The sequence below is a fragment of the Arachis duranensis genome, chromosome 5 (assembly GCF_000817695.3).
Source record: "Arachis duranensis cultivar V14167 chromosome 5, aradu.V14167.gnm2.J7QH, whole genome shotgun sequence".
Taxonomy (NCBI): Eukaryota; Viridiplantae; Streptophyta; class Magnoliopsida; order Fabales; family Fabaceae; genus Arachis; species Arachis duranensis.
Window position 1 is genome coordinate 99,910,095 of NC_029776.3, and position 13,438 is coordinate 99,923,532.

The following is a 13,438-nucleotide window of genomic DNA, read 5'->3' on the forward strand; positions in this document are numbered from 1 at the left end:
ATCTTATCTGTTGATGAACCAGAAGTAAATAAGTAATGGCATGTTATTTGGGGCTGAAGTTGGTCCTGGAGTGTTGTTACAGCAATTATTTTGGATTGATAGTGTCCAATTGTAAAAATCTGTTGAGAAAATTTAAACAATTTTAATTATCACGTGTAAAGAGGGATGGGAATCAAGGAGCACATGCTTTAGTGTTTGGCCAAATTAGTTCTAACCCAACCAAATTTAACATGGTTAGGAAGAGGCACCAATAATATAACTCATTTGGCACTTTTTGATGTAACGTGTTCTTCATCTTAACAGAATTATCCGTTTCAAAAAATAAGATCAATGCTAGGGGCTAGCAACTTTTGTTATTGATAGCCAGCAAATAGTCATCAATGATGATTTAATAGTGTGTAATTGATGTGAGATTTCATCCAATGACTCACATTTCTCTATTGATTACATGCCGGCCAAAATTCAACAAAACTGCTGGTCCCCTAGACTTTTCCAAAAAATAATTATATAGCTTTTATTAAATATAAATTTTATTATCTTAATTTAAAAATAATTAAAATATTTCTTTATTAATTTTTCCGCGTTAAAGAAGTTTTATCCATTTTAACTTTTATTCCAAACTCAATATGGAAACTCAGGTGCAGTAGTTGATACCCGAGAGACTGTTAGATGATTTGACTGATTTGACTAAATTTTTATCTAACGGCTCTTCACATGAAATCGACTTCACTTGAATTTTCACAAAAAAAAAATATTTGAAGAGATATTAAAAGTAAATAAAAAAGTAAAGAAGAGGAACACCAAAAAAAAAAGAAAAAGAAAAAGATACATGCTAAGGTGTCCACCACCATGAACATGATCACATTACATGACGTATCTTCAATATCCTTATTCAATATAATATCATCAACAATCAATATTATTGATCCGTTTCCAAGAAGTTATTAGAAACAGCAGACAGAGACAGATAGAGTGGGGGAAAGAAAGCAAGGAAGAAAATGGCGATCTCAACACCAAGAAGAGAGCTCTTCATAGATGGAGAGTGGAAAGCCCCTCTCCTCAACAACCGAATTCCAATCTTACCATTGCAGCATATGGTTCACAATATCAGTACTTTGGTTATTTACGAAATATTTAAGGAACTTTAAGATCAAGAATAAATTACAATTTTTTTACTAAAGTATCATTAATTAATAACAAATAAATATAGCTCCGATCCACGACGAATTAGTCTTTTGTCTGCCGGATTAGGAGATTATGTGAAAAATAAAAACAATATATATGATAAATTAAAAAAATATCACTTTTTGGATCAAACTCTAAATGAAAATGAGTAAAGTAAAAAGGTAAATATTCAATCATTCTTAAATTAAGACGGTAAAAGTCACAAACAATAAAAAATTATAAATTCAAAAGTAATTAATTTTTTATTTTATCACTTTACTCATGTTTTTGTTTATTATATATTATATCAATCATCACATATAGGCATAATGTAAGATAGCATCATCATAATAATCATTTGTATAACTTTTGTGGCAAATAATGCAAATTAAATTGTTATGGGGTGAATGGCGTTTCAGGGGATATCCCAGCAGCTACTAAGGAAGATGTGGAACTTGCGGTGGATGCTGCAAGAAGAGCACTGTCTCGGAACAAGGGAAGAGATTGGTCAACAGCTTCTGGCTCTCTTCGTGCTATATATCTTAGAGCCATTGCTGCAAAGGTTTTTAGTTTTCATTATTTTTGTTATTGAAAAATTTTGGGGTATGAACCAACGTAGTCTTCTGAAATTTAATATGAATCAATGTAGTCCATAAGATTTCAAAAATAAATTATGTTATTTTCTAAATTTTAGGAACTAAATTAATTCACCCCTAGAATTTTATATATCACCTAAACATTTTCTCAAAATTGTGTCTACTTTTTTTATTGTCTCAGTTAGATCTTACCAACCATGCCAAGGATGAGTCAATCTCTGGCTTTTTGGAAGCAAGGAAAACGTGCTAATTTTTAACATTTTTATTGCTAGAACTACTTAAGTTGTTGGATTAAAAACATAGTTAAAGTGGAAGACAGCAATAAGCGAATTACTTTATTGTGTTAATATTAAATTACTTATTATCACATTCTTTTTATGAGAGAATCTAACAAAGTAATAATTTCTTATTAATTGCTTAGCTAATTGATACAATGAGCAGAGCGTGGGGTGATGGTGAAGGGTAAGATTTGATGTGTGAGAATAAGAGAATTAATTCTTGTAATCTATGCATTTCATGAGAACTCACTTTTGTTTGTGACAGATAACGGAGAAAAAGGATGAGCTTGCAAAGCTTGAAGCTACTGATAATGGGAAACCGCTTGATGAAGCAGCAGCCGACATGGTAATATTTGACAAACTGGCAAACAAACAATGATTGATGTGTTTTCAACTTTTTCAAATTTTACATAGAGAAGTAATAAAATCACTATACCCATGAAATTAAAGGACAAGAATTCACATGCTATAATAAAAATGCTATAGGGAAGTCCAGTGCACAAGCATCTCGTGATAATGCAATAATTACATTAGTGTCTGACTCCATGGCTTGAATCCACGATCTTGAAATCATGAGAAGACACCTCAACCAATGTTCCAAGAAATGCTATAACATACTCACAAAATTTTATTCATTTGACAAATTTATCTAAAATATGGGTAATTTTGCGACTCACGTTCTTTTGTGATAATCAATTTCTACTTAAATTTGGTACTTCACTCATTTATTTCATTTTGTTGTCAGGAATTTTACTTTATATTTTTGTGTTGTAGGATGATGTTATTAGTTGTTTTAGCTACTATGCTGAACTTGCTGAAGGGTTGGATGCAAAGCAAAAGGCACATGTGTCTCTTCCTATGGAGAACTTCAAGAGTTATGTGATCAAGGAGCCAATTGGTGTTGTTGCGTTGATTACTCCATGGTATCCTTCATTTTAATTTCAAAAAATTGCTACATAAAGTTATATACAATTTTGTTGTTTCTCCAATATAAATTTTGTGAATATTAGTTTTTGGCTTTGGCTCATGAAACACGTGGAAAATTGGATACCCTGCCAATTCAGTTGTGAAATGATTTCGGACTTTCCAAAATCACTTTCAGTTTAATTGAATATGGTAAAAAAATATGCACCCTAATGCAAAATCAATTGAGCACCTAGTGCTGTAAAATTAATCAGAAATTTGATCCTTGTTACAGTTTATTACATAGGTAATCATTTCATTTACAGCCTCAATTAGTCTATTAGTCACTTAACATTCATATCATTATAATTGAGTAGATATGAGATGCCAGAGTACACTAAGATTAAAATACACTTCTGTGATGGTTGTAATTCAGTTAGTGGCAGTTGTAACATAGTACTTGAAATTGCTATAGTAGCTTACTGAACAAGCTACTCTACCTCCTTTACAATAAATATATCACAGTTTCACTTTCAGTTCTCTTGTAGTTTATTTTTCTCTCAATTGAATCCTAATAAATAGAAAATATTTAATTTTCAGCTTAATAGTCACTGTAGTCAATAATTTTTGTCATTTTAGTCTTCAAAACTTGGTTAAAATTAGTCCCTTAAACTCTTTTCCATCTTAAAATCGTTTGTGTGATAGTGACGTGGCATGCCACGCATCATCGCATCAGTGCGCCACGTGACACTTCAATGACTTATGCTGAAATATAAAGATTAAATTGAGCATTTATTCACTGGTAATTGATGTCATGAATGAAAAATGAAATGATGAGTTAAACTTTTTGTAACAGGAACTATCCGTTGCTAATGGCAGCATGGAAAGTTGGTGCTGCTCTGGCTGCTGGTTGTACTGCAGTATTGAAGCCATCTGAACTGGCATCTGTGTATGATCTCAATTCAATTCTCACAAATCACAACTATTACTAACTTGATTCTTTATTGGGCTTTCTTCTCATGTTGTATTATTATTTACGATTTTAGGACATGTTTGGAGTTGGCTGAAATATGCAAAGAAGTAGGTCTTCCAGCAGGGGTGTTAAACGTGATCACTGGATTAGGCACTGAAGCTGGGGCTCCTTTGGCTTCACATCCTGATGTAGACAAGGTGAGATTGAGTTTCAGTTATTACTTATTAGCTTACGTTAGCAGCTAATGCAATTTTATGTGTGTTCAAGATCCGGTCTAGCCCAAAAATTTATATGTAGCTATAAAGTCAAGTTTAAGTTTGTATTATTAATCCTGCACAATATTTGGGTCTGATATGGGTCACAATTTGGATAGGCTTGTCTTAGTCCAAAATTATATATTTCTTTCAAAAGTATATTCTATTGAATAAATAATTTTTGGTATTAGTATTGTATAACATATTTTAGTTTTAATTTTATATCTGATTTTAAAATGTCTAAACTTATATATATTGATTTAATATCAAACTAATATGGTCCAATTCAAATTGGTTTGGAAGTGTTCACCTAGCATATCCAAGAACTTGTACCATAGTGCATGCTTTTTGTTGATGACATTATCGTTTTGGGAGAATCAAGAGAAGATTTTATTTAGAAACTAGATTTGTGGGGAGAAGCTTTAGAAGTGTATGGTTTGTACAAAAACTGTATTAAGACATAATATAATATATGGAATGAAAGGTCGCAGGAGGAGGGGAAACACTAACATAGAAGTAAAAATTGGAGAAAACATCCTACCACAAGTAAAGAGATTTAAGTATCTTTGGTGTATTATAATGGATGGTGGAGAAATCAAGAATGGTGTAAAACATGGGATTCAAGTAAACTGGTTAAAGTGGCGGATTGCTTCTGGTTTTATATGTGACAAAAAAGTACCTTTATTACATAAGAGTAAATTTTGTCATACTACTATTAGACCAGCTATGTTATATGGAACAAAGTGTTTGGCAAACAAAAGGTGAGCTTAAAAATAAGTTTAGTGTGGCAGACACAAGGATACTTAGATGAATGAGCTGTCAAACACGCACATAATAAGGAACGAGGATATAAGAGGAAAGTTGGAGTAGTTCTTATTGTTGTAAAAATTGTAGAATCTCATTTCAAGTAGTTTGGATATGTGGAGAGAAGATTGGCAAAGCATCTAGTTTGAAAGGTGGATCAGATGGAAAATAGATAGGTGGCGAAATGTAGAGCAAAACCCAAGAAGATCATATACAAGGTGGTAAAAAAAGATCTGTGTAAACGATCTCATTATAAACATGATACATAATAGAGTATAATGACGTCATTGCACTAGCTTGGTGCAGGTCTAGCCCGACCCTGCCCATGTAGAGCCCTTATATATCATGCAAATTTAGTTGAGTTTGTAAAGGTACTATGTTTTGAATGATATTTTTTATTTGTTGCAACAGATTTCCTTTACCGGAAGTTCTGCAACTGGAAGCAAAATTATGCAAGCTGCAGCTCTGCAAGTCAAGGTATTTCTAAGAAGCAATAGTTCTACCTATTCAGATATGTAAAGAAGAATGCAAAATGCACACCCCAGAAGAGATTGGAAACCTTTTTTTCAAATTTATTTTTCCAAGTTCATGTGATATAGATTTATGATTTCTTGGCAGCCTGTTTCACTAGAGCTTGGTGGAAAAAGTCCAATTATTGTTTTTGACGATGTTGACATTGATAAGGGTAAGTCACTTCTCAAGTATAGTTGATTTGTTACTCCCTGCATTTAAATACATTGATATTTTAGTGTACAAAAAAAATGGAAGTCATAGTTTATTAAAAAGGAGAACGTAATTATTATAAACATCTTTTGTCATTGTAGAGTCATGAGAAAATCTTACATGATTAAAACATACTATCATATACAATTTGATATTTAATTTATTAATCACTTTACTGTCCATGATTTAATTTAAATAGTTGCTGAATGGACCATGCTGGGCTGTTTCTATACCAATGGTCAGATATGTAGTGCAACATCTCGGCTTATTGTCCATGTAAGTTTTGTCAAATATAAAACTATTCATGTATTTTTCCCCAACAGTTTAAACTTTTAGAATAAATGGTTTTCTAGAAAGCTTAATTCATAAATTTTACTCCATTTTCATGAAGCAGTTGTAGTTTTGGTTTTGCTTCATAAATGGGAGGATGGGAATGTTGATACTTATGTAGATTCTTGTAGAATTTTGTCTTCTAACTTTATAGGAATTGTGTTTACCTTTTTTTTTTCTTTTTTTTTGAATTTCTTAAAACAGACACTTTGATTGTTTCAGGAAAATATAGCAACAAAGTTTTTGAATAGGCTTGTGGAATGGGCTAAAAACATCAAAGTTTCAGATCCCTTGGAAGATGGTTGCAAATTAGGCGCCATTGTTAGCGAAGCTCAGGTATGTTATGTTAGGCGCCTCCTGTTCTTCTTATTTTAATAAGGAAGGAAAATATTTATTGTCATATTCTCCATTTACATTTGTTTTTAGGTGATGGTTCCTCTTTGGTTCTGTTACACTGCTTATGTTTGGCTCTTACTTGGCTTGTTAAATTTCTTATGAATTCTATTGTCTAACATCAGTGTTTAAACAACTTCAAGAAACAAAACTTTCAATTTCTCACTACAGATATGATACATGATAGTGCTCGATGGCGTTGTTTGATCCATATAGCCGACTCCACTTAGCAGGATAAGGCTTTGTCGTTGTTGTTGTTGATATAGGAGAAAATAATTATTGCCTGGTTGACTATATTTTTCAGATATTTATCTTTGACAATTGTTTGTGTAGCTCCTATGGTTCAGATTTCTTTCTAGACTTGTAACCTGAAAACAATTTAAATAATTTAAGCATTTATTAGGAATTTGGATCCTCTAAATTTTGAACTGTATGATTGATTCAGTATCAAAAAGTTCTCAAGTTTATTTCAACTGCTAAGAGTGAGGGTGCAACAATTTTGACCGGAGGGTCTCGCCCCGAGGTATGATATTACCTTTCGATGCTTGCAATTGGGAATGTCTTTGAAGTATTTCCTGTCTCTGAATTATTGATGGCATTTGCAGAATTTAAAGAAGGGTTACTTTGTTGAACCAACCATTATAACTGATGTGAGTACCTCAATGCAAATTTGGAGAGAGGAAGTTTTTGGACCTGTGCTCTGTGCCAAAACATTTAGCAGTGAGGAAGAAGCCATTGAACTAGCAAATGATACCCAGTGAGTTCATGACCATTATTTAATTTTCTGCAATCTTATAATAATTTATTAAGATTGTGTTTGGGTGAGTGTGATTTTTAATTTGCTGAAAATCACTTAGGGTCAAATTGAATAACTTTGTTCTTTGACAGCTATGGCTTAGGGTCAGCTGTGATGTCAAATGATCCAGAAAGATGTGAGCGGATATCCAGGGTAAGAATGTTCTTAGATTACCATAATATCATATTTACAAAACAAAATAATCCGATTCCAATAGTTGAAAATAGTATACAACTTTATGTTTTTCTTTTTTTAAACAATTTTTTCTTTTTCTGCAGGCTGTTCAGGCTGGAATTGTATGGATCAATTGTTCTCAACCAACTTTCATTCAAGCCCCATGGGGTGGCATTAAACGTAGTGGGTTCGATCGCGAATTAGGAGAATGGTATGCTCTTAATTTTTTCAATAATGCTAGGGAGACAAAAATTGAAGTTACTTTTTTTTAATTTAACATCAATAATATATAACATCTATAATTATATATTTGTTCTAAAATAACACAATTATTCTAGTGGTAATGAATGAACACTAAATAATAAGATAATTTTGGAATATTTGGGCTTTTTTTTATTATTTTCCAAACATTATTGTAATTTTTATAAGGAATAAATGACCATTTGTATTCATAAAAGATGAAAACACTGACCTATGTACCCATACTAAATCGAAACTAAACTTGTACCCACATAAGTTGTCATCTGTGTGACAAAAATACCCTACGTGGCGCTCCAACCCTCCAAAGACAGGGTACTTTTGTCACGGAGGGCATCTTACATAAGTACAAGTTTAGTTTTGATTTAACATAGGTACATATGTCAGCGTTTTCATCTTTCATGGATACAAATGGTCATTTGTTCTTTTTACGAGTGTCTTAGGCGTTTGAGGTATTGCCGGAGTTAAGAAGACGAAAAGAAAAGTTATAAAGAATAAAATGGACTCTAGTTTATACATGAAGTCATTCTCTATATTCCTTTATTTTCTATTTAAAATCTCAACTTACAAATACACTTCAGTTCAACTACTGCATAAGTAAATTTGAATGTCCTTTTTAATATATATCAAAGTAAGAGGCTTGTCTTGCTCTAATCGGACCTAAAAATTTTTAGTGACTAATAATTATTTAAGTACAGATGCGGTACTTCAGAAGTATTTGGATTTTATTGAAAAATTGATTTGATTCATTCACATTGCACATAATTTTCAAATAATCTATTTTGACCGTTTTATCATTTGAGAATGTGGATCTGATTTTCTGTTTTCATTTTTTGTACTTTCTTTTTTTGTTAGGGGACTTGATAATTTCCTGAGTGTGAAGCAAGTTACAAAGTATATTTCTGATGAACAGTGGGGCTGGTATAAGTGTCCTTCAAAGATGTAATACCATGTAAATTGGTGATATAAAATTCAAGTTCTAGATCTTTTCATGGAATAAGGTGTGGCCCATTCAAAGTTGTGATTATGATGTAATAATAATATACGTATATTTATAATGTTTTATGGGCTTGCTGACTGTGATATTGTTTTCTTTATTTGACTTATAGTTAAGTACTGGGTTTGTAATACTCTTTGGTACATGAATAATGAGCATATGAAAAAGTACCAATAAAGTTTTTTTTTTAGGATAACAAATGTGGATAAGTTAGTTTAAACTAAGATTTTTTTTATCTTAATTATAAAGATTAATTTGAAGGTAGTGTGTTCATATCTGTTATTTTTAAAATTTTTATTAATATTTTTTTAAAGACTAACATATTAGAAGTATCAAAGTTTGAGAGATGGGATTAGAATCAGGTTTTCTTGTTTTTGTGGAACACAATAAGTGTGGTGTAAATGTGGTCTTGGTGGCATGATTCCTTACTTGAGACTCAACTGCTGCTTACCAAACTTGGGCTACCCTACTCCACGGAGTCAACTGCTTCGATCAACTAGTCATACCGTCACACTTACCGCACCTCTACTTTTTGATTCATGTGGTTCCCTCTTACGTGCTATGAAGCACGGATTCGCTCATGGTGTCGACATATCCGTGTCAAACGCGAATCCGACACGCGGTGAATACGTCAAACAAGCGTATTGGCGGTGTGTCTTTTTGAGGTGCAGAATTTTGGTAAAGCGGTTACGAGTCCGAATAAGTTCGATCCGATTCAGATGTTTATGAGACAGATCTTTCTGTTGGCCTGCAAATCTGCAATTGATTTTGTGATTTTATAGCCCGATTAACCGGTTTTCCCTTTTGAATTTTAAAATATTTTAAAATAAAAACAAATCAGAATTTAAATTTAAAAATAAAATAATTAATAAATCAAAACCTAAATCTACTTACAGTTTGTCTTTGGTGACTTACTTACTCACTAGTTTAGCCATTTTTGATTCTCTGCGTTATATTCAAGAAGAAGAAGAATAGAAGATACAGACGATGATGGACTTGAAACTGTGGTGTTTGTGGAAGATAGATTTGGAAGAGAAGAAATTGATACATTTTCTATTAACGAGATGGCAAGAGTAGATTAAAGTTTTTTATGTTTTTAATAATTGCATAATTTTAAGATTTTTTTATGCAACTATATTTACTTTTATATTTACAATATGATATTTTATTAATTTAATATATTATTTAAATTTTAATTCACAACGTATTCTAAACGTGTCGTATTCAATTTTTTATAAAAAAAACGTATCCGCATATCCGTATCGAAGAAAGAATTTTCTAATTCTCGAAGGACCAGAGTAATTTATAAAATTTTAAAAAATTTGATAGCTCATTTTTAATATGGTAATACATATTAATCTTCCATTTAAGGTTATGTCCAATTAGCATCAACATGATCATGTCTACATAAGTTAGTCACCAGCCCCATACAAATATTAAGCCACCTTTTTTAGAAGACCTCCATAGTAACTCATAGAAATATCAACAAAACCAGTTGGGACCAAAACAAATAGTTATCGGACATCCCTTTATGTTACTACAAATTTCAACATGATGTTCAAAAACTTTCAGACGACACAATTCCACTATCTATAGAATACACCGACAATTTTTTATTCACTATTCTTATTTTATGTTATTTTGTTTGTTGAATTCTTTGGCTTTTTATATTAATTTTTCTTATTTTATTGAGTTCCTCCTAATTAAATTCGATTATTTCAATGTCCAAAAATACAAATTTAAAACTCAAAATTAAATCAACAACTGTACTATCCATATTCAAAAGTCTAGAAACACTAAATAATAAAAATTAGAGCGATAAATTTCAAGAGCACATAAGTTAAATGCATATCACCATTCCATTTATTATTTAGACCAATTCCACTACTACTATTAAGAGTATTTAAATATTTAAAAAATATTTGAATACCTAAAAAATATATTATTGACATAAAAATAAAGCACTTCGAATACTTCAATAAAAAGTTCAAAAAATTTTTATTGTGTAAAGGTTATAGTAACAATATATTTATTATTAAATTAATAAGTTTTATTTAATTTTTGATATTTTATCCTTAAATCATAAAACATGTAAACATTTTAAAAATTTAAAAATTTTGTGACAAGTTAAAATATTAAAAATAAATTAAAATTATTATATTTTTAATACATATATATCGACTAAAGTATATGTTATTTAATTTCTATAAGACGAAAATATACATTATAAAAATGGAATTTTCTTTGTGTTTAAACTTAGTGAAGTACTCTAATTTTACCACTGGATCGTCGTGTCGGGGCATAACACCCTTAGCATCCTCCCTGGTAAAAGTTATTGCATGCAAGTCGAGTATTTCAGTTTCCTCCCCAATCTGATAAACCTCTTTTAGATGTCTTTTATGAGAGAATTTTGTAATTTTTCCTCCTATAAATCCTCCAGCAATCATATGGATATGCCTCTCAGGAGTTCGTTGTGGTCGGTCTTCATCTCTCTTTCTTCTGCTACTGTCGTCCAATCTTCTCACCAGATATTTATCCAATCGACCATCTCTAGCTAACTTTTCAATCACATTTTTTATGACGTAACAATCGTTGGTAGAGTGGCCGTCGATTTTGTGGTATTCGCAGCCTGATCGATTTCTCCCTTTCTTACTTTTGATGGGCTTGGGAGGTGGTATCTTTTCAGAGTGGCAGATCTTTGTAGACATCAACTAGTGAGACTCGTAGAGGAGTGTAAATGTGATATCTTTTAGGCTTGTTTGAGTTATTCCCTTCTTTTTTTCTTAGTCTCATTCTCTTTCTCTTGTGGATGGTATTGGATTTTATTCTGGTCCAACCCAACAAGAGTCAGAGATCCATCAAGCGAAATTGCGTCCCGTCGTACGATGAGACGACTATCACGTGCCCGATCTCCTCTAAGGAGATCTTGACAGCTGGTGGAATCTTATGAAGAACTAGGCCCTAGCAAAAGGAGGGCCCACCCAAACGAATAGCGATAAAGAAAAGAGACTTATCCCTCTCCTCAGATACGTCATCATTACCCTAACTTAAGCATCAGAGTGTTCTTGCAGGTAGCTCCACCCGTCAACCAACTAACGACCTGCTAGCGGTGCTCCTCCCTTCAAATTGTGTGTTCAGGTCTTGATCCTTACCTCGACATCTCATCACCAACTGACACAATGAACTAACGAACAATGACGCCATCTGTGGAAATCTGACACACAAAGAATGAAAGCTTTTCTTCACCCAAAGGATGAGCTAGGAGAGGGCACGAGCAGCGAACGACAGGGGGTTGCCTCATGAGTAGGCTGAGCACAGGGACCTCTCGAAGGCAGCAGCCTACCCCCTTTGACTAGGATCACTCCCATGACCAATCCCTAAGAAGGCGTCCCTTTGGGGGAACAGGCAGTGACTATTCCTGGATCATGCAAGAGCTTAGACACATGGTCCAAAACTGACAGAGAGAGAAAGAGAGAGAGAGAGAGAGAGAGAGAGAGTTGGCCCTGAGGCTAGCCGAGATGCTCGTTCGTGTGCAGAGGCATGACGCAAAGAAGGTCGGAAAAGCAGCAGGGTACGGGGGAAAAGGACGACGGGTGTGACTAGACTGAAGGTCGCACCCAGTTCCATCACTCCTGAGATAAGTTGAGAAGCCGGGAAAGAAGGGAGGAGAAGAAGAAGAAACGTCAAGACCTCATCGTGATCGGCGCCACCTCTTTCCACTCTTCTATCCTCACAGTTCGGTTGCCCATGAACTTCGATAAGCCAACGGACATGAGACATGATGGTATCAAAGACATACAGGAGCACATTACGACCTTCGAGGCCAGGATGAATGGAAAGGGCATGGGAGACGCGGTCAAATACCGGGTGTTCCCTGTAACCCTGGCTGGGCTAGCAATCCGTTGGTTCAACTCCCTCCCACAAGGCACCATAACTACTTTCTCAGACATCTCTCAGAAGTTCCTAGCCCAATTCACCACCCAGAATGCCAAGACAAAACATCTGATCAATCTCTTAGGGATAACACAATGCGTCGTTACCCTACGAGGAAGTACTTGGACCGTTTCAACGACAAATACTTGGAAATTGATGCTCTCACAGACTCTGTGACCAGCTTGTACCTGATGAACGACCTAGTGAATGAGGACTTCTGGAAGCACCTAACGACCAATCCCATTTGGACGATGCAGGAGATCCAATGTGTGGCGAGAGAATACATAAATGACGATGAAGTCAGCCAGGTGGTGGTCACCAATAAACGGTAGCTAGCCGCCTAGCCTTCCCACTAGGCCGTCAACCAAGATAAACCACAGGATGTCCTAAAGGAGATGAAAACTGGAAGAACATTCAAACCCCTCCCCTAGATAGGGAAGTTCACGAACTACACACCCCTAACCACCCCAATAGTTGAGGTTTTCGATCAGATCGCAGATATAGACATTTTTCCTAAACCGAGGTAGTTGAAAGATAAGATAGGGGAAATAAGAGCCTCTATTGCAATTACCACAAAGGCTTCGGACACAAGATGCAAGACTGCTTCGACCTAAAAGACACGTTAGAGCAGGCCTTCCGGGAAGGCAAGTTGAGCGAGTTCTCTCAGTTCATCCGAGAACCAAGGAGAAAAGAAAGGGAGTGGTCTGAAGAAGATCAAGGTCGGGTTGTCAAGCCCAAACAAAGTGCTTCGGAGAACCCGGACACAGGTCCCACGGTAGTAGTGAATGTTGTGGTTGGAAGAAGCACCCTACCAAAAATTGAAGTTTGCGTCAAAGAAGGACGCTAAGGTGCTTGCCGTTAT

At 34.1% G+C, this 13,438-nt stretch overlaps 1 protein-coding gene across 1 annotated transcript; it reads left to right on the forward strand.

Moving 5' to 3' along the window:
• The first annotated feature begins 915 nt into the window (after window positions 1-915).
• On the forward strand, window positions 916-8,825 carry LOC107491370 (aminoaldehyde dehydrogenase 1, peroxisomal). The gene is made up of 15 exons (XM_052261282.1): window positions 916-1,099; window positions 1,582-1,726; window positions 2,304-2,384; window positions 2,813-2,961; window positions 3,798-3,890; window positions 3,988-4,111; window positions 5,384-5,449; window positions 5,591-5,657; window positions 5,895-5,971; window positions 6,248-6,361; window positions 6,864-6,941; window positions 7,024-7,175; window positions 7,307-7,367; window positions 7,493-7,599; window positions 8,502-8,825. Exons 1-15 carry the CDS (start codon window positions 999-1,001, stop codon window positions 8,590-8,592), a joined length of 1,506 nt encoding a protein of 501 aa, XP_052117242.1. The 5' UTR covers window positions 916-998; the 3' UTR covers window positions 8,593-8,825.
• The last annotated feature ends 4,613 nt before the right edge of the window (window positions 8,826-13,438 follow it).

Coding starts and splice junctions, on each gene's coding strand:
- LOC107491370 (XM_052261282.1), top strand. CDS start 999: ATGGCGATCTCAACACCAAGAAGAGAGCTCTTCATAGATGGAGAGTGG. Junction 2,385..2,812: donor ATGAAGCAGCAGCCGACATG/GTAATATTTGAC, acceptor TTTGTGTTGTAG/GATGATGTTATTAGTTGTTT. Junction 4,112..5,383: donor CACATCCTGATGTAGACAAG/GTGAGATTGAGT, acceptor TTGTTGCAACAG/ATTTCCTTTACCGGAAGTTC.